At 38.1% G+C, this 27,899-nt stretch overlaps 1 protein-coding gene across 3 annotated transcripts in view; it reads right to left on the bottom strand.

The window, feature by feature from the left end:
• Nucleotides 1-25,594, bottom strand: part of fam102ab (family with sequence similarity 102 member Ab) — a 29,326-nt gene extending 3,732 nt beyond the window's left edge. The window contains exons 1-11 of one of the 3 annotated variants that reach the window (XM_043239887.1): nucleotides 25,149-25,594; nucleotides 24,884-24,918; nucleotides 24,491-24,804; nucleotides 5,302-5,422; nucleotides 4,801-4,830; nucleotides 2,228-2,344; nucleotides 1,753-1,799; nucleotides 1,397-1,551; nucleotides 1,116-1,256; nucleotides 273-474; nucleotides 46-167 (exon numbers count right to left, since the gene is read on the bottom strand). In XM_043239887.1, coding sequence (XP_043095822.1) covers nucleotides 46-167; nucleotides 273-474; nucleotides 1,116-1,256; nucleotides 1,397-1,551; nucleotides 1,753-1,799; nucleotides 2,228-2,344; nucleotides 4,801-4,830; nucleotides 5,302-5,422; nucleotides 24,491-24,636 — 1,081 coding nt within the window. In that variant the 5' untranslated portion in view covers nucleotides 24,637-24,804; nucleotides 24,884-24,918; nucleotides 25,149-25,594. The remainder of the gene's footprint in view (nucleotides 1-45; nucleotides 168-272; nucleotides 475-1,115; nucleotides 1,257-1,396; nucleotides 1,552-1,752; nucleotides 1,800-2,227; nucleotides 2,345-4,800; nucleotides 4,831-5,301; nucleotides 5,423-24,490; nucleotides 24,805-24,883; nucleotides 24,919-25,148) is intronic. The other 2 variants (XM_043239888.1, XM_043239889.1) reach the window with 2 other exon arrangements.
• Nucleotides 25,595-27,899: the final 2,305 nt, after the last annotated feature.

The raw sequence follows: 27,899 nt of genomic DNA, 5'->3' as shown, positions 1-27,899 counted from the left end.
ATGGTTTCGCTACTAATACTTTAAGCAAATACTTTCTCAACACACCTTCATTGTTGCTGACATCCGCAAAGTTCTGACTCTGCACAATCTTCTCCACAATATCGTCTGCATCAATGCGCGTGTCGTCCACCCATGTGGGATGGTTCTCCACAGAGTCCTTCTTTCTCCTGCATAGATATATAGATACTTCTTATCTTAGCGACGTGCCATTTCTGCTTGTGTGGTTCAACATAAAACAACGAAGCCTTTCGGTGTTGCTGGTGACCCCTCACCTTGAGGGTCTGTTTAGGGGCATACTGGGTCGTGGGGGACGTGGGGGTCTCTCTGGTTTTATCATGTCTTTCTCCGGCTCTACCGGGCTCTCGATCGTTGTAGACGTTCCTCCTGATGTGTTGCTGCTGCTGGTGGAGGTGTTCCGCCGGTGCTGGGACAGATCTGTCAGGCTGGAGGAGTGAGAGTGCTCTGTACTGTAGCCTGTGTGGAAGACAAGCACATCCCACAAGACCAAGGGTGAGCAGCACTTCTTGTGATCATTATCAGCATTATTGTAAAAGAGTAAAAAAAAAAAAAAAAAAGAAGGAAAGAAAATAGAATGTAATTTTATTTTCACTATAACCTTTTTAACCTCTTACATTTTCATCCATAAATACTCTACAATTCAAAGGTTTGAAAGAAATAAATATTCGGACAAAATTGATGAAAAAGTGAAAGTAAAGACATGTTTTAATTATAAAAAAAGATTTCTATTTGAAATAAAAACTATTCTTTATACAGGAATAAAATCAATTTAAAATGATTAAAACGGAAATATTATTACAACCTAAAATAACCCTTTTCTGTATTTTTGTTCAAATTGTGATAGAATTATATATTTTTCTTAAAAAACGATTACTTACTCCAAACCTTTGAATGGTAGTGTATGCACATGAAAAAGTACACTCACTTTCTTTAAGTGACATTTCCTCTAAATACATTTTTGTGATTTTAATTCTGATTCGGAAAATATTGGTTTTGCTAAACGACTACATATCAATTTCATTTTAGAAGTGTTTAAATTAATATGGAAGTGTAGTTGGAAGTTGGTTTTTTATACTGTAATCAGCTATAATCTGTACCTGATGCTCGTTTGATCGTGCCCTGAGTCCCACCTGAGATTTTGCTTTGTTGGCTGGCAAAGCTGGAGTTGCGAGAATGTCCTGTGTGAAACACTTCATCTGGACTGGACAGGTTCTCCTCCAATCCCTCCTGAAGTCCTCCTAAGAACAAGCAACCTCAGGTCAGCATCATTCATTTAGAAAGCCCAAAATATCTAACAAAAACAGCCGCTACAAAATCATCATAAAACACTGTGCATTTCAGCGTTCTCAAAAGGCTACTGCAGGTGTGTTGGTCATACCAGAGTTGTTCACAGAGGGTCTGCTTTTGACCGATCGGCGAGTGATGCCACCGAGGGCCGGTGCAGAGTGGTCGGCGGTGCCCTCTCCCTTGCGGTCCAGCTGCAGAGAGGGGTCCTGCCCAGCCATGGCAATGGTCTTAGCTGTGCTCACAGGCCTGATGAAGAGGTGAAAGACAAAGTTTAGAAATCATCAGGGAGCAATAAAAGTGAAATAATAGTGATAAATATAATGATCTTATATTAAATCATCTCGAGGCCCTGTTAAGTACTGAGGTGTCTCAGTGGGTTTGAAAACTATTAAAAAAATAATTAAGAAGTATAAAATTAAGTAAATCTACAATATACGACACACTCACGTTTTAAAGCAGGGATCTCCAGATAGAAGAGTCATGCCAATGGTAACCTGTGAAGAAAGGTGAGAATATTACAAAATAAAAGATGTTAAATATAAAACCATATATCTTTGACATAACATAATTTCATTTCAACCTTCACATGAAATCCAGGTTCAAAAAAAAAAAAAAAAAAAAAATCCCCAAAATATCGATGATTAAATGTTGTCTGTTCCTTTTGCCTTCACATTTTCCCTTGACATGCCTGCGAGACAGTGAGTCAGTCAGTCTGCCATAACAGGGGCTGACTGTGGGCTGATGAGATGGTTTGACCTGTCACATGTCACCCACACAGTGCAGAAACTCTAGATGCCGATGTTTGTATTGACAGAAAAAGATTCTGAAGGTGAAGTTCCTGGCTTTTTAAAGTGACTGAGGCTGATTGAAATAGACATGCCTAGTGTCAGTCCTGAAAGCATTTGCACACAGACGCACTCACTTTGAGTATGGAGTTGTCCTGCCGAGTGTTCTTGGTGTCGTAGCCTTCTAGTATACAGCAGCGAACAGTGGAGCCTGAACCAGCAAACTCCGCCAAGTTGAGGTCAGCAAAGCCCAGCTGGAAACGAGAGGGGATTTTACTTCACTTCATATAAAAAAAAAAATTGAGCTCTAAAAAATAAGGATTCCTCCAGTTTTTCCACAGTTAAACCATTTAATTTATAAGCATGCTATAAGTCAGGAAAACAGAAAGCAAAGGGTTAACGCTTAAGAGCTCTCTTATGTAACTACAGGCATGTGAAGCTGGCAGAGTCAGTCATGCATGAAATCCCTCTCCGTTTCTCACTCGATAAAGGTTTCTCCAACACTACCAGCAAACATTCTTGTTGCTTTCTTTCTACATTTATCTGCAATCTCCTTCTCTCTGTCTTCTTTCTCAGCAGCGTGTTCTTGCCTCGGAAAATTCTATTAACCTCGGTTAATGATATAACAGTAGCTGATATAATTCTTTCCATTTCCTTTATTGGATGAACCCCCTATACAGTCAGCACCAGTGCACGTGACCAGCTGGCCTTTAAAAATCGTTCATGTGTGATATTACAGCAAGGGACAAATGCATAGAATACTTTTTTTATTATAACACTTCATGGAGCGAAAGAACAACCTATTATAAATATTTTTGAAAAATATTTTTATTGCCCATAAACACAAGTTGTACATATTATTGTACCCATAAGTACATAAGATCACATGTTAATCTATACAAATACATTTTTTTCACTACTTTCCATAGACTCACGCTAGTAATAATCTGTCATCACATAAACCTCTAGAGGAATACAAATGCTTGTATATTTTCCAAATTGCCAAATATGAAAGGTTAGGGTCAGACTATTGTTCTTGCTATTACGTTAGTTTCCCAATGATCAACATCTTGCCAAGTTTACATCATGTAGTGTAGTATTTCATGTTACGGACCCTGGGTGTAGAGTTTAGCCTCTAACCTGCAAATTATACGCCTGCTTGAAAAGGAGACAATAAAAAGCAGTAGAGACTGAGACATCAGGGTATTTTCACATCTTCTCACATATCTGTGCATGTGTCTGATGCCTTCCTTATCTATATTTGCTGTTCCACTGCTGTCTTTAGCACAAACTGTTTCCTCTTTGACTAGCACACTTCTCCTTTACAGAAGTGACTCCTGCTCTTAAAAGGTTTATGTGATTTATTCCAGACAACCTTGGTTTTCTGTGCTCATTCTGACATGGACAATTGCCATGTGATTCTGCAATTCACAAATATTTTCCAGCAGCAAATTCATGCTAACTCGTTTCAGTTCAATGCCTCTGATAAGATTACTGTCAATGTACTGTAGCATGGCATAGGTTCCCTTTAATTCATCCTAAAGGTCATATCCACCTCCTCCTCCCTGCGTTTCTCGATTATTCCCGGTTATGGTCCATTGATTTGACCTCCCTCATTCCCTGCTTCTGCTGCGCCAGCATACAGTTTTGAAACAGTGCTCCCACTCAAGACGTAAGGGATCAGTAAATTTAAGAGAAAGGGACACAGATGTACACTGAAACAAAACATCCTCCTGAAAGTCATTATACACGCAAACGTACCAAGCATGTCTTTCTCTGCAGTAATTTGGCCGTGATGACCTGAACCAGCACATTACAATACGTCACATGCCCAAACAACCAGTATTGCTGACTAGAGACGTCACATTTCTTCACGCTAAGTCTGACACTGTGTGTGTGTGCTGGTTTTTGTGGTTTATGGGGTTTAATGACATGGGTATGACAGAGGTATTACGATTTGAAAGTGGTTTATGAGGACACCGCCAATGTTCCTGTAATTCAAAAGGCCTAAAAAGAACATACTAAATGGTGTTTTTTGAAAGTTTCCTGTAAGGGGTAGGTTTAGATGTTGGGCAATAGCACAAAGTTTTTACAGTATAAAAATCATTACGCATAGGAGGAGTCCTCAAACCACAAATACCACTGTGTGTGTGTGTGTCAGTTCAATGTACAAAGAGCCTTACAGTGTTTAACTGTTTAGGAAATATCTTACATGCTCTCTTTGTTGATATAAGAGGTATGGCCTGTGTCAGGCTTTGTTGTAATTATTAAACGTGTCCAGCTTTCTGTCTATTATCAGCGATTGCTTGAATTTATTGTACAATTAACATAGGGTGGTACAAGCAATGACAATTGTGGGGTTTATAGATCCTCAAGGTGTGTAAACACATGTCTATGGCAGGCCCAGGCCTGATCTCCCTCCTACTGCATTACACCCTTTATATTTATGCAGTATTTCCTGCACATGTGATGTCCTCTGTGTTACATAGTATATTATGTATTCTGGTATAAGCATGTAACTCACAAGAGATTTGTGTTTGTAAACATATAGGCCCCTAGGAAAAAAACAAGACCTTCTTGTATAACAGAGCGTGAGAAAAAAAAAAAAGAGTGTAAAATAGACAAATGAGGAAGGAAAAAAAAATCACATAGAGATAAAGAAAAAAAGAGAGCCAGAGACAAAAGAAAGGGATGAGGCGAAAGCTCTTACCTTTGAAAAAGCCTTTCCACCTTTAAGTTCCTGCAAGGACAAAAAGAGAGAGAGAGATTATCTGTTATGCAATATGTTTGCTATTGGCGTGGTCACGCTTATGAGGCAAAAGGAGTGAAGGGTAATGAGAGCAAAAGAAACCATGAGACAGCAGATATCCTGTATAGTGTAAACCAAACATCTGAACTCACTGAATATCTCTATAATCTCTGTTAAGTGGGATAAGGGTGTGTTATTCATCCACAAGCAGATTTAACATATTGCAGTTTGCACAATATCATATTAAAGTAGTCTGGAAACTATCCAGAAGTTAATCTTTAGTTTTCTTTAAATGCCTTTTATGTCAAAATTTGATCTTTCCTAGACCCAGTCTTTCTATTTAATATCCTAAACAAATACTGAAGTAGGTGTCAGTGAACATTATGCAACCCATGTGATCTGCTAAGAAGGTAGCAGAATGTTTTAGTGTGCGTCTTAAAATTTTAAGACTTTATAACTAACCTTACGCACAGACACTCTGCAAATGCAGGGGTCCAGGACCCCCGTGGCAGGACTGGCACTCATCTTACAAACAAAGGAGAACTTCTTTCGCCAGCGAACACAGTTTTCCTGAACCTCTTGCCTGTGGAGAGAAAAAGACAGGGAATGAGTTATGAACATAATTACAAATCTTTATGAGACGACTAGTGAAGCATTGCTGAGGAGAACAAATATAAAACAAACAACACAATGAACTCCACAATGATTAACAAATGGACAACATGGTCAGTCTGGCCGGATATGCTGAAAACTTGTGCAATCTATTTACTGGGACTAATCGCTCTTTGCCACAACAGTCCATCTTTGTGAAACAACAGGACTTTGCACAGGAAATGAGAACATTAAAGAATCAGATCAGAACACAGCTGAGCTTTCAGAAACAAATGAAGCTAGACTGTAGCAGCAGAAGACGTACAGTACAGCGTTCTCATCGTTTCATCTCTGCAGACCTCTTTGATGAAAGTGGGTCAATATGTTCTCCCTTCGCTGTCTGTTATGTTTCTTCTCATCATCCTCCATATCTTATGCTCTGCATCGCTCTCTTACATCCCCATCCCGTTTTTTTAAAAACTCTGGATGGCTGAAGAAAGTCTATTTGTTAGTTGGGGATATTTTCTTATCTCAAAATAAACATTTCAATTCATAAACGGGGTTCTCGCACCTTGGTTAACTTAAAATTTAAGGACGTTTCAGGTCCAGTACCCTCATATTCAAGGAAATGGAAATCATACGTTATTTTACATACTTATAATGTTTTCTTAAATTTTTTAAACAATTTATTCTGAAGCAATAGTTTTATTGGGGAAACTTTAAGACACTTTAAGAACCTGGTAATGTGGGGACACATTTCAAGAACAAGGATACATTGTAACCTTGTAAGATACATTGTACAGTTTTGTTTTTGTTTTATCTCTGGCGAGCCATTCTTTGTAATCTTCTTTGATAAGCCAAATATCTTGTAATGTGCATTTTCCAGGCATCACGTTTGAGCCTATTTTTGCAATATTTAATGGTCTGTCTGTTGACTACTACCATCATAGTAGTTTCATGCACACGCAAACATCATGGCAATGTACAACAAAGTACCTTATGCGTGAAACATTTTATGTGACTCACAAATCACTTAAGCTAATATTCACCAAGTGTTGGTGAAATAACACATTAGCGTACCAATGGAAATAATATGGATTTTTTTCCAGGAAACTTCTTGCACAAAATAAATTCAAGCATTTTCAATATGTATGCTTAAGTTTTCCAGTTCAAATCCACATAAGAAGAAACATCTGTAGTTTTCAATGCAGGAACCAACTTTGACTATCGAAATAAAAGTATTTTGTAGATATTATTTTTGTGTTCTAGGTCAATTTTGACTGGAGCATCAAGTGAGTATTATGTTTTAGATAATCCAGACACAGGTCACAGTTCTTTAGGAATATGATCTGACCCTTAATATAGTTACTGCAATCACGAAACCAAGCACTGTTATGTCTATTTCACTGTTTCTACACAGTCATGCTTCATATTGTATGATGCCTGGAGGTAGATTTGATGGCCTCCTCCTGTCCTTTATTTACCCTGGGCCTGTTGCCAAGGCATCTGTCCCTGATATCCGCCGGCGTGCCAGGGAAAATGAGTGTGGATAACGGCACATCTATTACCCTGGTGTGACCCTGAACAGACTGGTCCTCCACCAGCACCACACACGCACCAACTGCTGATGGGCTACAGGTCACGTTTCACTCAGCTAGATATGTCTGATAACAAAGATAACTTAGTATTACAGACTAAACTAAAGTTAATTATTTAGTCCCATTTCAAAGCAAATCGTGAACCAAAAGTACTCAGGCTCATATTACACAGTTGAGGCTGAGGAAGACTTCCAAACTCACTCCACATGACGCACACGCACACACTCTCGTCTGCAGCTACAGCCCCTGGAGTCTGAGGAACATCCCATTGCTTTGTTCATTTGAGTGAAAAAAGTGTTTCCTTCCTGTTCTACAGGCGACATCAGACATTCACAAGTTCCTCTGAAACACTCAAACACCTGTCGGCTCACAGCTGGAGGATGACTCATAAAGATCAAATCAAGACTTTCCTGGTGGTCCGAAGATCAGAGGAGAGCAGAATATTTCATTTTTCAACATTAAGTTTTAAAAGAGCAGAACTCAGAAAAAGCATGAATAATCAAACATAACCTTTTTACCAAAAAATAAATAAATAATGAAGTATGGTGAATCACGTGAATGGTCCACAGATTAGCTAAATGTTACAACCTTCCTGACATTTTATATCCGGTTCCTTCAAGTTTTGTTTCTATTGTCACAAGTCCAACTGGCACTGTGTGGCAACTGTGAAAAAAACAGTTATTCAGTCATCACATTAGGTTGTAGAGAAAAACAGAAGGCCAATGGCTTCCTCTGGAAGTCCTAATGAGGTTTTGTTTAAGCTGTTTTACATTCAGGATTCATAAATGACATAGTCATACCTCAAACATGAGTTTTAAAACTGCTGTTTCCATTGAATGCATTCCAAAATGCATTCCAAAAGTACAAACTTTAGAGTAGATAGATGGATAGATACATAGATACAGCTTCAATTTGAATCCAACAAAAAAAAAAATAGGATTAATATGACATTCTTAATTTAAGAATGGTGCACAACCAACAAGACATCAAAATGAAGATGGATGATCAAACAGGGTAAAAGACATAACAATCCGCCACTGAATGACTCAATATCAGTAAACACACACACACACACAAACCCAAAGGTACAGATATGCACTGTAAAGTTGCATCCTACACATGCCCAAATGATATATACTCAGGGTGACTCAGAACACCCCTGATTCACAAAACAAATCCAGACTGGAGCTTAGGTTAACCCTGGTTCCACTTGGATTCATTAAAAACACACATACAGCTCCAACAGCCTCTCAAAAGAGCCAGTACAAAGCTTTTGTCACTAACCACACATCAGATGGGAAAGATAATCTGTGGTATGAGCAACCTGGCAAGCAATAAAGTCACTTGTGCCGCAATGAATATATATCAAACTTTCCTGTAACAATCATTGACGTGATCAGAGCTGATAAAACTCCCATTCTTTCACAATCGGATGACAAAGTAGATATTTTACATTTCTTTTTATTCATAATCTTTGACAAAAATGGCCCAGCCAACTCAATAACTCAACAAACATTCACATTTGCTGTATTAAACCATAATTTGGTCTGGCAAAAGATCACAACAGTTAGGTTTGAATCACATGAGAGATGATTCATCAGCTATTACTGTTGTGCCCATGAGGAAGGCACTGAACCCTGGGATCCTCCAGCGGGACTGTCCAAATACAAGTCAATGCGGATCTAAGGGACCTCAATATCTGTGACATGTGACACTGTGGTATAATGATTAACAACTGACTTTGTGATGATTGATTGACGACTGCCAAAAAAATCATGAAATGTGACATTTATTAGTCATAACTGATCAAATGATAGCAAGCTCATTAAAGTAGAATGCCTCATAGACCTCATTAGAGTTTAATAAACAAGGATTGATCCTCTCTGGAGGATCTTAATATCCAAACAATGTCTAGGTTCCACTTGTTATGAAGATGTAAATCATCACTGTGTATGCATATTCTTAAGTGTTTTGGGGTGTTGCCGCTTTAAGTCAAACACGTTCTTGTTAGTCTACAGTGGTTACTCTGTCTGCCTCGATTTTTATACAAAGCTTGCAGCGTTTCTTTATCTACTTTATTTCTCTATATTTTGGTCATATCGCCCAATACTTAAGAACACCTAAGAATTAGCATGTAAGCTAATGCACAAGCAAAAAGAAAGCACTTTTTCAGAAAACACAAAAACCTGTTAAATTCACATGAAACTAAAATGTTCCAGTAAAACAATAAACCAATTTCTCAAAATAAAGTGATTTTAATGAAATCCCCTATATCTCTCTTGAGTTTTATAGTACTTTGCTCCTCACACACACACACACACACACACATAGAGTAAATGTCTCCTTTGTTACGTAAAGCCCATCCCACAGGTGTGACACATCACTCCAGGAAGAGTCAGTCTTACATAACCTGGACTTCTGGTTCCTCTGTCAAAGCACTCATCTGCTGCTCATGAGGGATGGATGATTATATTCCAGCTCACTCGTGTGAGTGCAAATAAGAGACATTCGATTAAAAGCAAACTGAACAAATGCACCATTTCTTTGTGCTTTTTGCAGTCTCTTGAATTTGAAACTTGTAAAAACTTCAAAGCATGCAGACAGGTGCAAACAAGCTCAAACTGATGACATGACGAGACTCGACAGAGGAAGTCTAAGACACCTGCATGTGAAGAGCATGTGAAATGTAAACATATTGTAAATAATAGTTTACAGCTATCACAGCCTCTTGTACCACAAGGTTTGCATTTTTAACATGCAAACTACTGAACCTGTGTGGACCTCATTTAGCTGTTTTTGAACACATTTTAAGCACATCTGATTTGGTTTAGGTAAACCTGGAACCAATAATTACACAGTGCCCCCGAAGGTTGACTGGTCATTAGTCATTCTCTCATGTCAGTTTTAAAAACATATAGCTTCCATATAGATGTACATTCTTATTCAGTAAACACTAGCATTTGTGCTTTTAGAATGGAATTGGTGAAAGCACCATCTAAAGTTACAGCATTTTATGTTTCCCTAAAAACAATTATAATACAAGTATAAGTTTTTAGCAGCAAAAACAGAAATGATTTAGTTTAGAAATAAACAGGCTGTTTTTGCTAGTGCTCCTGAATGACAATATATAAAGAATATCTTGGATGTTCTCAGGGCAATACAAAAGTTTTGAGATCAAATTGCAAGTATGGGGTGAAACAAAAAACTAATTTTCTTATTTCTGGAAGAATGTAAACGTTTTCATAGCGAACACATATGCACCATAAACATAACCTTTTCTCCTATCTCTGTAGTGCTCATGATTACCATGTAATCACGTTTTTAAATGAGGCTTTAACTTGCAATGAATCATTATATAGCAGGTTGTTCTAAACATTTAACAGTGTACGCAAAACACTTTAATATAAAATAGCAGGAAGAATCCTGCTTTCCCCTTTAAAAAATACAAAAGGACATTCACACTCATGATGCACATCTGTGTAAAATCTGTAACAGATCAGAGAGGGAGCAGATGCATTCCTCATCTGGATCGGGGAGAACAGGAGGGAAAGAGGGAATCAAGTTGAAGAGTGGAATGAAAATATGAGTCATACAGAACATACGGTCACATGCACATGTATGTACACATGCATCAGCAAAACAGGCACACACCTTCAATGGGATAGCATTAACACTGAGCGTATGGGATGACAACAAAGTAATATGAATTAAAAGAAAAATAAAGAGCATGACCTACTTCACAGATATACACATCATTAAGTTGCATTGAGGTCATGCTGGCTGCTGAAAATAACATGGACGTGACGTGGATGTGCTCTGATCACAATGTGAGCTCACTACTAGAGTCTGCACTGAGCACAATAGATGGACATATGGAGAAGATATGCTCGCGCATGCTCCATATATGGAAGCACAGAGCTCTGTGAAATAAGACTGAGACCGATTCTAAGAAGTTTCCAGTGTCAAGTGATTTGTGTTTGCACTGAACATAAATATGCATTACAATATAACACTAGCACCACCCAAAAGCTATTGTTTATTGTGCAGGAGGAGTTGAAATATGGACCAATGAGATTTCGCAGTGGGAAGTCTGACTTGTCCGAACTAGTTAGGACAAAAACTTTAAATTACATAGAAAAGATAGAACTTTTATCACTTGGGTTTTTAAGTCACACCTGGTAAGGACTTGGCTTGGGATTTCATGAGGTGAAAAGCATTTTACAGGCTCTAAATGTGCCCATTTTTGTGTAACGATTTCTGGGCACAGGTCGATGAGGATGTCTCGCTACCTGCTTTATTAGCTTTGGCTGGAGACCGCTGCTACTGAAACTTTACCACAACACCCAAAAACAGTTTTGTGGCGTCACATGGGATACAGACACGTGCTGCACCTTAAAACGTGGCCTCAAGATTATCAGCCCTGATGAATTATTAATGGCTCGCTCCATCATGTTGAAAAACTCAAAGAGAAAGCGATGTGAAGCACTGGAGTGGCTGATATCTATATTTCATCATTCTGCAGAGCTCATTAGCTTAGTGGAGCATCTAGAACCAAACACAAAGCCGGGATGATTGAAGGGGAAAGGTGCGGTAAAAATGGTTTACTGTAATGTATTCTTGTTAGAGCATAAACTGTGTGTAGATTATTCCTTAAAACAAGATATTTATTAGAAAATAAAAAAGAAGAAAGAAGTCCCTTATACTCACAAAGGCTGAATTTATTTAATCAAATATGCAATAAAATAGTTATAGTTTAAAATAGCTGTTGTCTTGTTACATATGCAGTTGGTTTTGTGTTGCTTTTCATTGTTTTTTCTGTTTTGTTTCTATCTGCCCTTATTTGGACTTGTTCTAGTAAGGTCTGGGCAATATATATTGATCGATATTATGCCCATCTCATCAGTAAAGCCGGTTCTTTGATCAATCAAAGAACCGGCTTTACTGATGAGATGGGCATGAATATAGCGATTGATATATATCACCCAGCCGTAGCTCTTCTTTAGTTTGATTTTTGATTAATTGATTATCATGTGTTTATAAATTCTGTTTAAGTATGTTACGTGGTTTTGACTCCTCCAGTAAATAGTCTCATCTTTGCAGAACGTATCTATGTCTATTACAATATACTTGAAATGTAATTTATTTCTGATGGTAAAGCTGAATTCTTTGCAGTCAAAGAATGATTAACGTCTTATCAGTGATAAAAACACTGGTTGATATTTGGAATCAATTTTTTTCAGTTTAATTTGAAATAGAAATCTTTTGTACTTGAATGTGTCCTTGCTGAAAAAAGATATTAATTCACTGACCCCCAAATGTTTAAATGTTACTGAGTAAATACATCTTATACTGTGTAAATACGTCTTGCATAAAAAGCCTTTTGGCAGCTATTCATAATTTTTTACATTTTTCTACATGCCCTCATAGAGTATACACCTCTAATTGTGCGTAAGGGTGAGATATGATGTTCTCTTGGCGTAAACACAATAACAGCATTCCAGAGGTTCCAGTGAGAGCATTAATCTTCCCCCATGGTAAAGACTATGCTAAGATCATCCCTCACAAACAATGACTCTTCAGCTCTCTGCACAAACACTCTGCTAGGCCAGAAGGGCACCGCTGTTGTTGCTTGTGTCTTAAACACATACTATGACAAATGAAAAAAAAAAAAAAATCTGCATAGAGCATATTCATTCCTGTTTACACTAGTGCATTTTCACTTTACAATGCATAACTTGCTACATTTACGCCTACTCATTTACACTACTCTGGCTTTTTTTCTTTCGAAAAGAGTCTTTTGAAAATGATCTCATTCAGTCTTGCGTATCCTTTGAAGACAGTGTAAACAATAACATCATGCTCATTTTTGTGCCCATAGATGCTTACAGGTTATTCTCCATCTGACTGTTCCAAGCAACGTAGACATGTCCGCAATCTAATAATAGGGAATCTACCTATACGTATCTATGGTTATACCTGCATGAATAGTCAGGTGTTTTAGGTTGTGTAGCGTAAACAAAGGTCGTTTCTGAAATGCAATGAAACTGTCAGTGTAAACTGGGACCTTTTTCATTGTAAAAAGATGTTTTAAAATGAAGATGCACTAGTGTAAACTGTACCTTAGAGTTTACCCTCATCCAGTTAACAGCAGTGGAATTACCAGTTTGAAGTGTTTGTTCTGCACTCCCCTTGATATCTTTACATCTACACAATGATGAATGCTCTTTAAATTCATCTAAATAATTTGTATTAATGATGTGCCCTTTCTGCACTCTCAACTGTAGCCTAAATTCCAAACCAAGAATTAATCTGAGCCCATCTGTTCAGATAGACATTTAATCCAGGACTGGTGTTAGCCCATTCTCCTGTAGATCCACACAAGCATCTGGATCAGAAGCATGTTCTATTAATGTTTGCATGTACAACAACAACAACAACAACAAAAAACACTACACTTTTGCTCATGCTTGTCAGACTCTACAATGTAATATGAAGAAGCATTGTGGAGGGGAGAACTGCATTCAGAAATCACAGATATTGCTACTCAACAGAGTTAGATTTCTTAGAAGAACCCTGATTTACGTGGAAAAAAAATAGGTATGTGTTTGAGAGAAGTCACAATATCCTTTTAGAAATCATTCTTATATGCTGATTTAATGCTAAAGAAAAATTTCTTATCAGTAGTAAAGTTGTGCTGCTTCATATTTTCAAAGAAACAAGTAAAAAAAGTTTAAAGAACAGCATTTACTCTTTTGTAACAAATGCATGGCTTTGATGTCACTTTTGATGAACTTAATGCATCTTTAAAAAAAAGAGAATAACCGATTCCTCTTTTTCTCTCCCTACACACACACACACACACACACACACACACACACATATATATATTTGCATATATATACACAAGATTAAATGAATACTGAATCAGTAATACAGAGTGATCTGCTTTTTTATTGCATGATGTAATGATCTCTCATGCGTTGAGATCAGGGCTGTACCAGTGTTAGCGGATTGGGTGCCAAGAAGAGAAGGGTGGTTTTGTAATGCAATCCAGCTCTCAGAGATTCCTGTGATGTTGACATCTCACAGGTTCAGGCAGTGACACACAGCTACCAGAAACTTCTCTCTCAATGCTGCCATTCAATACCGTTTGAGGTTTAGGGGGGACAACCAAAAACAAATGTGCTCTTTCTAGAGGCCCAGTGATCCTAAACAAGTTCTAACCAATGTCTAAGCCTTCAGCTATCCAAAACGGAGGATTAATCGACTTGCCTGGCGATGCAAAGATTGTATTCTACGTAAATTGAATAAAAAAAACATGAAAGGAAAAATGCACTGCGGTTGCGTAGGTGGAACTTAAATTCAGCTTAAGGTTGATAAATAATCCATTCACAGCATTAAGGTAAAACAGAAGCAAAATAAAAAAATAAACCAATATATTGTTTCTATGTTGTCTTAAAAATTTGCATGCAGCTCAATAGGGCTTAAATCATCAAAACATTTGATTTTTGAACTTTCTGATCTCTCAGGAAGAGATGACTAATATCATGTAACATCGTTGTTGCAGAGACCCCCTGATACACTGAACATTATAACCTGGCTCTTTTCTTCTCTGATAAGGCATGCAAATAACAGCAGGGTAGCCTTTTGATATTATCAGTGTTAGCTGCTACGTAATATACAAAGAAAAGCCTGGAGATCAGTCCTACATGATGTACACACATGGAACTAACCTTGTAGTGTGATTCACCCTTCCTATCTCTAAAACACAGGCACTAATCAATGGGCTTTCAGGTCAGAGTCTCTGTAAGTGGACCCTGTGGACTGCATTTGCCAACAAAAACTCACTTTAACGGATCACTGATCGAAAGCGTTCAGAAGGTCAGAATTATTGGAATGGTTGTTGCGGAGGAGGTTGAGTGACGTAGAGACACAAATTGCCTTAAAGATCATTAAACACTCTCAATCAGTAATCGGAACATTGTTCTCTCGACTGTGAGCTGAAATCTGGAGGTCAAAATGGAGAACTGCTTTCAGAGGCTCCAGGCTCTCTGCAACTTTACAGTCATCTCTCATACCACTGGAATGGATCAGAACACATGGGATAGGCCAGAGCCTTAGAGAAGAGCCAGAAACACACACAGACCGATGCAGATGAGAAAGCTCTTATGAGAGTGACACACTGCCAATAACTATTGCACGAAGAGCCAAACGATATGAAACGCTGCTGCTGTGGGAGCTCTGGTTGCGTGAAAACAAACAAATATAAGAACAACTGAAGACAATGAAGTTATCAAAACTGATAGAAACCATAGACTAAACCAATATCTTTGAAACTTTAAAATCAACTCCAAATCTTTATGGTGAGACCAGCATGCAACAGTGTCTCCTGATGCTAGTCACATTTTACTGATATCACTCTGTACGGGACTATTTCCCTTCACTTCTTTCTTTCTTTCTTGCTCCTTCACGTGTTTGTGGTTGGAGGAGCTGTACAGACTAACTCAGGCTCTCTCAGCTGACTGGGAGAGACACAAAAAGAAAACAAGCAAGAAAATTAAGGGGTGTAAAAGAAGAATGCTGCTGTGGTATTGACAGATACTATTCAGTACTTTAAGCCACTGGTTGATTATTCCCAGCTCCACTTAATAGTTCTGGGAAATTGTGAAGCATTGTTGCTGTAATTGACCTATAGTTGAAATCCAAACATTCTACTGTCTCTTGTTAGTCTAAGCCTGCTTAGAGTGTAAACATATGTCAAATTGTATAAAATGATCTCAAAGATACCATTTGTGAATTAATCAAATGTAGCCAATGACATAGCATTAAATATAGATCTAAATGGGTTTAAGTAAAACTCTCAGTTGGTTTTCCTCAGCTGCACGTCCTTTCTATGTCAGGCATTCATCATTAAACAGGCAAGATTAAACTTACCAGTACACTAAAAATGGGCTAAATACTTTAGTGATTGCAGTAATTTAGAAATGTCTTGACATTAGCACTCGCCAACCAGCCAAATGCGGGTGGATTTCAGCTGTGGCGGGTAACACAGTCACTCCTACTAACCACTCTAGAGGGTTGAATGTTTTTCTGAAACAAGTAGATTTTTTTGAAGGGGCAGGTGAAAGAAGAACATTTGATTTGCCTGACCGGACAACTAATCGGATTAAAACATCTGACTGCACTGACATTTCGATGAGGTTTTGATTTTATTACATTCTGTGCATGTAAACGTCAATTAACAAAATAATGAGTAACAACAAGGTAACACTAATGAGGCTCGCGCAGCTTGTCTATGTGAGAGAAAACAATAAACTCAACTGCACACAGATGAAAAATAAAGGTTGTTTTCATATATATAATATACAGTCTAGTTAAGCAACGTGGCACGACCAAGAGAGGGAAGTTCCCTGATTGCAAATTTGACATCCTACACAAGAGTTAAAATGAGCAGTTGATATACAGTTTAGTTCAGTATTTGAATTTATTGAAAGGATATAACTGTTTTTGGTACATTTTGGTTAAGAAAACATTTTTGAATTTTAAATCATTTGAGTCAATGCTTCATTCTTGAATGAATCAGCCATCTGAATGAATCGTTTGAAGGCTTCAATGACTCATTAATTAAAATAGTCACTTACTGGCGGTTTACTTTCATAGTATCTTTTTTTCAACATTTCATATTTTCATATTTATTTACTTTTAAACACTGATCTCACAACATTATGCTGTTATACTGTATGTTATACTATAGTTCAGCTAAATTGAACTGTTCTACAAATGCATCTGAATGCTGCTCTAGTCACTTCTGTTTCTTCTGCAGTGGAATGATCGATTTTGAGATGCTGATTTCACATGAATGGTAATATGACAATGGTAACATTATCTTATTATATTAAGTGCAATTATTAATAAAATGTAAGAATTTGTTATGAAAGACTATGCATGCATTTAATACAGTTAGGAGAAAATTACCCTAATTAAAAAAAAAAAAGTCAAATGAAATATTTGTATGCAGTATAAGTTATATAAAATGTAATTTTCCCACAAGCCAATTGTGGTCAATCAAAATGCTGAATGGCTAGTACGTTTGGAAAACCACTAGCCAACTGTGGCTGGTGACCAAAAAATGTTATGTCAAGCTCACAAAGTCACAAAATTGTGTGCAAAGGTGCCTAACATTCAAGCATGAAATTAAAGATTTTACATGAAATATATAATAATATGATCCCTCTCCCTTACAAAAAACATTGAAATCAATTTCCGATGGACAAAAGGTATTTTTCACTATTTGTCACAATAGGAAATTTTATATATACTGTAAGTTGTACTACATATTTGACTTAACAACACATATGTATTGTACAGGTCTCCACATATACACACAAATACATGCATATATCTGTTACCCAACACAGAAATTGAGGAGAGGGCTTGGATAATAACCCAATAGTAAAGACGAACTCGCCTGTGAAGAACAGCAGCCAATTTTATGCCTTAAAAATAATTTGACCTTTGATCTAGCAAGCTTTCCAAGCTCGTTTAAGAATGAGGCTCCAAATTCTGGGATTTGCTGCTCCAAGATCGCCATTAGAGCAAATATATCTTAAGTGGACAGGAACAGATTGGAGAGAGAGCAGGAAATAAAGCGCAATGATTAGCGTCTTAACGTGCAAAGGCAAAACCACAAAAACGTGGTTGAGCAGAGCAAAAAAAGACAAGTCTAAACAGTATAAAATTTGCATAAAGAGCAAAATGTAAGGGCAGCAGGGTGCAAAGTCACTAAGTAATTTTTTCTCTTGAATGTTTAAATGGCCACTTCAAGCCAACAGAAACAGCAATAATAAAGTACTGCTGGAACATTACAGCCAGCTTAATGTCAGTCATTATTCACCCGAGGAGCTTTCTTTCTGTCTGTGGTAGGTTGTTTCAGAACAAAGGCTTTGATTTAGGCTCGGTGTATGTAATGAGGTATCCAGACGCTAGAGCTGGGCTTTGAGGGTGTAAGCGTACCAAAACATGTGCTCATTTAATACAACACAAATCTTTCTGACAGCATTAGTCCCACACTGTACTGCAACAAAACAGCCATGAATACACTGATATAAAGAATCTGACACATGAATAAGTAAAGAATGTTCTAGAGTCACTAGAATGGTAACGATATCATGTTTCGTCCTGTTTGGGACTGTATGTATTGTATGAGTTTTGCCCTAAGCTTACAAAAAACAAAACAGTTGGTTGGTGTGGCTATGTTTTCATAATAGCAGGCTATACAGTATCAAGGCTTGTAATTTAAATACGGTTACTTTGTAACAGGTGTGGACATATGCCAGAGATAACGTCTGTTGCTTGTGCTGATAATATGGCTTAGTCTACGCCATTTTAGAGGGTTTTAAATAGGCTGACTGAAGATTTGAGGTGGAAGAGATGTGTTTATAAAAGATGTCAAGACACACCGTGGTCTGCACCGCAGTGTTTGCATAAAGCGTGTGAGGAAGGGTGGAACGCATGTAGGGGAGGGAGCTAAATTAAATGGACATTCCAAACTACGCTGTCTGTGAAACCCTGCAACACATCCGGCAGCCGAACTTTGACCCCTGGAAACCTGTGACTGCGCAAAAACCAGGGTGCGTAAGACGCAGCTGTGAAAGAGCTGCGAGAGCGTAACTCTCACACATACACTTGAACAGATTTGTGAAATACTGCAACAATACAACATGAGAAATGAGGTCGGTCACAAAAACCTAAAAAAACTAAAGTTATCTGAAAGTATTTCTTGCGACAGAAGGAAAAGGGCCAGTCATGTTTCGAGAAGTAAAGCCTGTCCTCATTCCCTCTGTCCCTCCACCCTTCTGTTCCCCCAGGACTTCATTTAACCTACTTCTGTGTGAAACTCACTTCCAGATGGAGCTCACTTTTTATCCGTCTTCCACTTTCTTCCATATTTTCCCACAATATGCCGACAGACTCCTGAATTCATGGGAAAACAAGAGATAGTTCTTAACTTGGTTCGGTGCACCACTAAGAGCGAGCCTTTCTGCTCACTGTCAAGACCATGATTTATATACATTGTATATAACACACTATATCATATTATATTATATTATATTATATGCATATATACAGTATATTTACACTTTGTAAGAAGTCATTTTATTTATTTAGATGCAAAGATGCAACAAACTGACCAAAACCGAAAGCTTTAATACTTTAATACTGCAAAAGCTTTCTATTTGTCAAAGAATATCGAAGCTCACTAGAGCAGTGGTTCTCAACTGGTTTGGCCTCGGGACCCAAGGGTTCCCATGGTCATCACAACCCACTATATGTACATATATATGTATATCGTGACCCACCAGTTGAGAAACACACACTAGAGCATGAGTTCACTTGGTCGCGCGAGCACTAACCAGAATAGACTAAACAAATAGACAGATGAACACAAATGACTCAAACTTAAACTAGTTTAAAACCAAACAGGAGAAACGCTGCAAAAAAAAAGACAGTAAGGCTTTTCAATATACATATATTAATGGTCTACTTAAAACCGTACAGTTATGTTTTTACAATGGTACTGAGGGGCTATATGTGTGATTTTAACTGTGTTTAATTTAAATGTATGCTACCAATGCTTTATTTAAAAAAAAAAAAAGGAAAAGAAAAACCTTGGTCAGAATAAATTTAACCATAAAAACTGAGGTTGCTGATGTTACTGATTTTTGATGAAATCAATAAACAAATATTTACCTCTGCACATATTTACCTCTAATAATTTTATCAGGCAACCCAAACCTGTTTGAAACAAGTATCGCCCATTAGAACATGCAGAAACTAAGAAATTAATTCAATTTAGATATTAATTTTGTTATGGAAAATGACTGTTCTTTGGAGCAAAAATCTGAAATGTTAATCAACAAAATGCTAAATTATAGGCTATAATTTAGGTTAGAAAAATAAGATGAATGATTCATGTGCCAAAGTTTGGATGTATAAAAACAAGCACCAGTAATAATTGACTAACAGATGTCTGTAAAATTGTAGCTGATGTCAAAACAAGGGCAGACGGTGCAAAGTCCAGTTGTTTACAGTAAAGGCAAGACACCCCAACTGTTTACCTACATCTGCTTGGTTCACAGCAATCTGTCTCACAAAATGTTTACAGGAGGCGGTTTAGAAGCCTCAGTCTGTCCCCGCTGAGAGCAGGTGCACCACTGAGACTCAGCTGCTAATCTCATTGAGCAGTTGTAGCCCAATAATACGGTGGCCAGTACAGGATGAAACCCTTGTCCCTCTGCCTGCTTGTGCTGCGTAAGCAAGCCGACGGCACATGCCATGAACTATCAACCTTGTGGTGTGCACCAGAAGATCTGAACTCCTGAACTCCGATTAGGCTGATACCAATCTTAAAGGTCATTTTATGTAAAATAAGACAAAGTGATGTTTTTGTGGTGCATTGTGGGAGAGATAAGAACCTAATTTTTACATTATGCCCTGTGTGTATGAATGGACAGCATCTGGAGTTTCAGATGAGACTTATAATGAACGTATCTATGGAAACCAGAAAGGCTATACAGCCTATATAACCTATATACTGCCATATCCTATTCTATCCATACCCTGTTTATTAATGCTCTAATTTTTGTGTATCCATAAAAAACACTTGCCGCTTTTCATCTAACTTGCATGCTCATTAAAGATGTTCATCATTGTGGAAGTGTGTGTGTGTGTGTGTGTTGTATACCTTAAGTTCAGCGGTTTTGTTTATACCCTGTTGCTAAGATACTGAACACAAACAGCCACAGCCGTGAATGGACATAGATGGGTTTTTGGCAATGTAAAAGAGACCGATTCATTTTCATAATCTCACATTGTTCTTTAGCATAACCTGTGTGTCTGTTCCGGGGTGTAACTCTTCCAGTGGAATTTCAAGAATGAGGTTCTGCTCAATTTGTCAAAGCCGGTCCCAACAACACACAGCGAGCGGGGAGAAACTGGATCCCCTTTCTTCCTTCAGCTTTCTCTTTGTTCATTTAAAAGCATCAATCAGCACCAAAAGATTAAATATAAAACAAAAATGGCTTTATAATGTAGTGGTCAATGAACATTATTTTTTTGTGGATGCTGCCAATATCTATTCATCAAGGTTTACGTATAACACAGTACAATTCAAAAGTTTTGTCACACTTCAAAACTTCAAAAATCGTTCTGATATTATATGCTGATTTGCTGCACATGAAACATACAATCATATTATATTTATCAATGCTCAGAACAGCTGTGCTGTTATTAAATTAAGTATCCCTTCCTTTATGCATAATGAATATCATATTTTATTTTAGAACATTTTATTTAGAATATTAAAACTGCAAACAGTTTTTATCTCTGATGTGGACAGGCCTCTGTGCTCTTGCAGAAATAAACCTGTGTGAATATTTATCTGTGAGTATTTATCTTCTGTGGAAGGCAGAGGAACAGAACAGGAAGGAAGAGAGATGAGCATCCCTGTAATGATTACAATTACAGAGCAATTTCATCAAAAACTGACATCAATGAAGAGACTGGGGCACACACACACAAACACACATTTGCACAACTGTTTCCTTAGTAACTGCTGCTTGCCTTACCTCTTCCACAGTAACGATACACCTTAGGACAATTTGCATAAGAATGATATACAGTCTTTCAGCCAAATGCTTTAAGGTTTGGGTGCTAACTACAAACAGGAAGCACCAAAAAACTACATTTGGCCAATCAGCTGCGGTGACACCGGTTTACATATGTATCTCTTATCGTGACTATGAATGTCTGAATGGGAGGTGGGAATGTGCCCACCTCTATGCATGCCAACCATTAAAAAGCAGTCCTATCAGCAGTTCAAGCTCCACTGCCCTCTGTCTGCTCAGCAAGCCCGGACAGCCTCTTGAAACAAATGACTTTTGCCCACATCTTCATTAACCACCTCGGAGAACATTTTATCATCACGTTCATACGATTTCCCCCATACCTAGCGCAAAAATGAAGCGTGGGAAAGCTGCAGAACGAGTCTGAGATGAGCTTAAGGATGCAAGATCTCAACGATACCGATGCTCTAAAGATTCAAGTAATAATATGGGGCATTCTTGGTCTGTCAAGTCCCCGAGAGCTTACTCTTGTCAATCAAGCACTGCATGAACTCAATCTACGCTGATAAAGAGAACAGAAAGATGAAGAAACGTGAGAGAAAGAGAGAAAAGAATGAGTGAGGGGAGGAGGGCAGAGGGAAACAGGACCGTGGCTTAGTCAGACAAACAGCTCTCTGTGTGTGCTATCACTGAAGTCTCTGTCCAGTTTTTCGCTTTCTCTCTCTCACCCTCTTTTTCCCCCTTCATGCATTACTCCTCTATCAATCTTGCATTCCATTTCAAGTTCCTATCTGTCTCTTGCCTAGTTTTTTCACTTTCTATGTCTTGAAATTACCACACACTCTGTTCCTGCTATCTATGCAATCGAATTGCTCTATCTGCCTGTCTCAGGAATGATGGTGTTGGGACATTCATGACATAACCCTCTTCTACCTCCTCATGTCAGATACACAAGGCTTTGTGCAGAATGAATGCAGAGGTCATCTCAGTGCACCAGAACCAGGGCGCTCTCTGTGCCTGGCACTGCTAGCAAGTCAATGCGCCCACACGATCACCACCCCCAGTCATGTGCCACTAAAAACAACTTCACAACACAAGACAACTTCAAATAGATTGACACATTTTTGGCCTCTAGAATTACTGTTTCTGGAGGGAACATTATCACTTTGTTCATGTTCAGCTATGTTGAAATTAACTAGATGGATTATTTGATCCAAAAGACTAATCTTTAACTAAACACTGTCAATGATGCCTTTTTTTTTAAGTCGTTAAATATCTTGTTTAAAAAAAAAATCTTGTTTTATTTTCTAAAAATAAATGTTTAATTTATTTTTATTTAAAAATTGCAATATTGTGAAATATATAATTAAAATATTTGTACAATTTTAATCTGTTTTTAAAAAAGTAATGCATTCATGTGATGGCAAAGCTCTGAATTTTCAGCATATCTGCTGATTTGTTGGGTTTTTATTATTAATTTGAAAAAAAAGATTTTTGTATGCATTCTGTAATGAAAGCAATGCTCAACTAATAAACACTGTGACTGTTATAAATGTTTACTCTGTGTGTGTGTGTGTGTGTGTGTGTGTGTGTGTGTACCTGGTATTTATCACATTATAGGGACCAAATGTCTCTACAAGGATAGTAATACCAGTAAATTGTGCCTTGTGGGGACATTTATTTAGGTCCCTATGAGGAAACACGCTTATAAATCATACAGAATTGAAAATCTAAAAATACAGAAAGTTGTGAGAGGCATGTTTAGGTGTAGGATGATAGAAAATACAGTTTGTACAGTTTAAAACCCATTATGCACGAAATTAAAAAACATGGAAACGTGCATATGCATGTGTGTGTGTGTGCGTGTGTGTACATATATGCATAGAGCTTGGTGAAAGATCTCATAGCAGAAAAGCTGTTAAAGCACAGCACTGGTTTAACATTATTAAATAAATAAGAACATTAGTGAAACATAATTCTCTAATTGTGACCAATCCCTAATACATATCACTTATCTGCAAAGTCCAGGATAAGGTCAAATGTTTTAAAAATGACAACAAACCGCACTAAACAAGTCACATGCAAGGTTCGTCCAATCAGAATCTTTTGGAATCATAGCCCATATGATCAACATATGCAGCTGCTGATTAACTCAGATTTACTAATGCACCTTTATTGTTCTAATTGGGCTGAGTCTGATCAGACTTGCCCAACTGTGAGTCCAGCCTACTAAGGGCTTAAGCCTCTATTTATAAACAATCATACCACTGACATCTGTGTGCCATCATCTTAAACCACGGTCCAAGCGCAGAAATGTGTTCAGAATTAGTCACGAACAAAAGAAATCAAGAAAACGGACATGATTGCGCAGTTCAGGCCGTCTGTGCGCAATGATTAAAAGATCCTTTACCTGAGTGAACAATGTAAAGAATGGCAGTGGTTTGACCCTGACCCTTAAAAAATGTCTTTTGATGCGAGACCCCTAAAGCAACCCGTGTGGTCTTCTAAGTGCACTTTAAATCGACTGAGCGCTGCAGGGTGGGCTAAACAAAAAAAACTGAAGTGCTCTAAATGAAACCTATACCAAAGACAACTGCAAAATCGAATGTCTTTCCACCCATCCCAGAGCTCTAAAGAACGCCATCGTTCATCTACCATTTTTATTCAAAGCAAAACCAAAATGAAAACCAGTCACCAAATATTGTGAAATAACTATAAATTCAGAATGCACTGTATTTTATAAAAGCTCCCAGAGTTTTACCGCCCCAGCAAGTATTTTATTTGGAGGAACGATCAATATTTCGTTCCGGTACAGTCAGAGAGAATCCAAAATCGTACCTGGATGAAGAAATGGAAAAGTCTCCACCATCCAACAGCCTGATTTTGCAGAAGAGCATCCCGTTCACAAACGGCACAGCCGTGAGCTCCTCCAGAGTGAAGTGTATCTGAAACTTGAACTTCTTCTTTTTCATTAAAAACGCCATGTTCTTCTGAGACTGGACTTTGGATGCGTTGAAAGCAGAGAGGTAGGTGAAGACGGGGAGACGGCTGCGGCTTTTTTTCTTTTTTTAATCTGGTGCTTGAAAGTCCTTCTCAATGTACGCGCTTTGGTTCAGCATCTCTGTAGGGACCGAGGCTGTCCAGAAAAAAACCTAAGGTGTAAAACTCACTCTTAGACTGGTCGGACGGCCTCTACGCAAAGTAAACACTAAAAGGTGTATCATAACTTACTGTAAAACCAACACAGGGGAAGCACTGCGGGAACGCTGCAGAAAAGCAAAGGCATTCCCAAGAGAGTTAGTTGCCTTGAAGAAGTCCATTATATTCAGGTGTAACGTTCCGCTGGCACCGTTCATTTAATCATGAAGAAACATCATACGCTTTTTGAGAGTTACTGACAACATCTAACGAAGTTACCTTTTCTCCCTAATAATCGAAAGTAGTCCGTTTCCAGTGTCGTAACTGAAAATTTGAATAAAGACAGTTGAATACTTACCTCGACGAACCGTTTTCACGCGGCAGCCAGGGTCACTGGACGGAACGATTGGGAAAACGACACATAACAGAGTTACTCGTGTCGAAATCAACTGCTTAACGTTGAGTCAAAGGTAAGACTGAGTGCTCTGGGCTGAAAACTGTCTAGCTCTTCGGTGAACTCCAGCAAGCGCCGCCTCCGTGGACGCGTGGATTTCCCTAAATACAGCCGAGCGGTTCGCTGAGAGCTAGGAGTTAAAAACCCCCGTTACATACAGAAGAACAGTACTCCAGACTTTACCATTAAAAAAAAACGCTCAGAGTTCAGACGCGCGGTGTGGCTTCGCTAGTAGGCCGAGGAGATTCACCGTTAACGTCGTTTTTAAGCGTCGCCGGCGGTTTCTAGGAAAGCGGAAAAACAAACATTCGCGTTGTCAAGAAGAATCAGCGACTTGGAGAATAAAGAGGTTTTCGCGCGTTTGTGATAAAAGAAAAATCGCTGCTTGGGATTTGTTGTGAATGTAGCGCCATCTCGTGGTCGAATACTGCATTGAAACCCAGCGCTTTTCACGAGTTAAATACAATAAAATGCAATTCATCAGATGTTATATTTCGAATAAACTGTAGATTCGTTGTTTTCTTTGTAGTTAGTTCGTTTTGTGTTTTGTTAAAAATAGATAGGCCTAAATAAACTAATTACTAACATCTAATATTACTACTACTGCTAGGGCTACTATCAATTATTATTATATTATTATATTTTTAAGATCTTAAGCAGTGTAAGCAAATCAAATTTGTGATAACTATGTGCAAACTGTTTTGCTTGAGTATGGTAAATAACCTGAATTTATCATGTACTTGTATTTATAATGTCATATAGCCTATTTATATTTGCATATTGTAATTTTTTTTTGTGTTACCTAGGGACTATATTTGTGGATATAAAAAATAGCAATGGTATCATAATGCATCGTGTTTACATTCGTGTTTTTATTATGTGCATTAACCCAAAATGCAGACAAATAATTTCTTCAGTTAAGACCAAAGGAAGAAGAAAAAAACTTTAACGGGTGTGTCATTATTTTAAAAATCTGTATATATTAGATGGGAACTTTTCGAAAGGCAGTGTGTATATGAAACATGTTTTATGCTGAGCTCTACCAACCAAAATAAATGCTAAGGGGAACTTAATTAGTAAAATGTAGATGTAAAAAAAAAATAAAATACAAAATATTGATACAAGCTTTTTTTATATTCAGTTAATTTACAGGGATTGTTTGCTCAGTCTTAGCTGCATGACCAAAATATAAAAGTATGTGCAGTTTTATGAGTTTACATTCAGAAAGGAAGACACGCTAGCAGTTCTCGTTGTGGAGGTCAAATCATTATAGTATATAGTTCGGTGTAGACAGGTACAGACAAGCTCTGGACAGGGATAATAATGTGTAAGTACTACTGAAGTGAGGATTTATGGATTAAACTCATTTTGAGAAAACAACCTTAATTTAAATTAATTGACAAATAGAAAAAGCTCTATAAAAGAAACACTTAACGCTGTCTTTTGGATGCTTTCTTTCTTCTATGCATTAAAACATAGAAGAACAATTAAACTGCAATTAAACTGCATTCTATCATTTCCCCAGCAGGTGTCGCTCTTAAGTAAATTTTCAACGCGATCTCTGCGAGGAGGACCGTGAGGCAGGATTCTGTTCATATTTAATATTTAACAGGCTCCCAGTGTTGAGTTTAACAGCATAATTCTCTGACAAGCACAATCTGGAATTCACACATGTACAAATTCATTTTTTGATTATTCACAGCTACTTGTTTTATTTACGTTTAAAAAAAAAAAAAAAAAAAAAGATTTATATTTTTTTTATTTTCATAATTTTAATTAACAACGCTACTACTAATAACAACGACAAAGCCAACCTTCAAATAATTATGTTCAGTTATGCACTTAATACTTGGTCGGGAATCCTTTTGCAGAAAGGACTGCTTCAATGCGGCGTGGCATGGAGGAAATCAGCCTGTGGCACTGCTGAGATGTTATTGAGGCCCAGGATGCTTCGATAGCGGCTCTAAGCTCATCCAGAGTGTTGGGTCTTGCATCTCTCAACTTTCTCTTCACAATATCCCACAGATCCTCTATGGGGTTCAGGTCAAGAGAGTCGGCAGGCCAATTGAGCACAGTAATACCATGGTCGGTAAACCATTTACCAGTGGGTTTTGGCACTGTGAGCAGGTGTCAGGTCATGCTGGAAAATAAAATCTCCATAGAGCGTTTCAGCAGATGGAAGCATGAAGTGCTCAAATCTCCTGATAGCTAGCTGCATTGACCCTGCCCTTGATAAAACACAGTGGACCAACACCAGCAGCTGACATGACACCCCAGACCATCACGGACTGTGGGTATTTGACACGGGACTTCAGGCATTTACCTCTCCCCAGTCTTCCTCCAGACTCTGGCACCTTGATTTCCGAATGACATGCAAAATTTGCTTTCATCCGAAAAGTACTTTGGACCACTGAGCAACAGTCCAGTGCTGCTTCTCTGTAGCCCAGGTCAGGCGCTTCTGCCGCCGTTTCTGGTTCAAAAGTGGCTTGACCTGGGGAATGCGGCACTGTAATCCATTTCCTGCACACGCCTGTAAACAGTGGCTCAGTCCACTGCTTCCGCAAGTCCCCCAAGGTCTGGAATCGGTCCTTCTCCACAATCTTCCCCAGGGTCCGGTCACCTCTTCTCGTTGTGCAGCGTTTTCTGCCACAGTTT

Source organism: Puntigrus tetrazona, chromosome 5 (genome assembly GCF_018831695.1).
Source record: "Puntigrus tetrazona isolate hp1 chromosome 5, ASM1883169v1, whole genome shotgun sequence".
Classification (NCBI taxonomy): Eukaryota; Metazoa; Chordata; class Actinopteri; order Cypriniformes; family Cyprinidae; genus Puntigrus; species Puntigrus tetrazona.
This window is presented reverse-complemented; position numbering and strand designations above follow the sequence as displayed.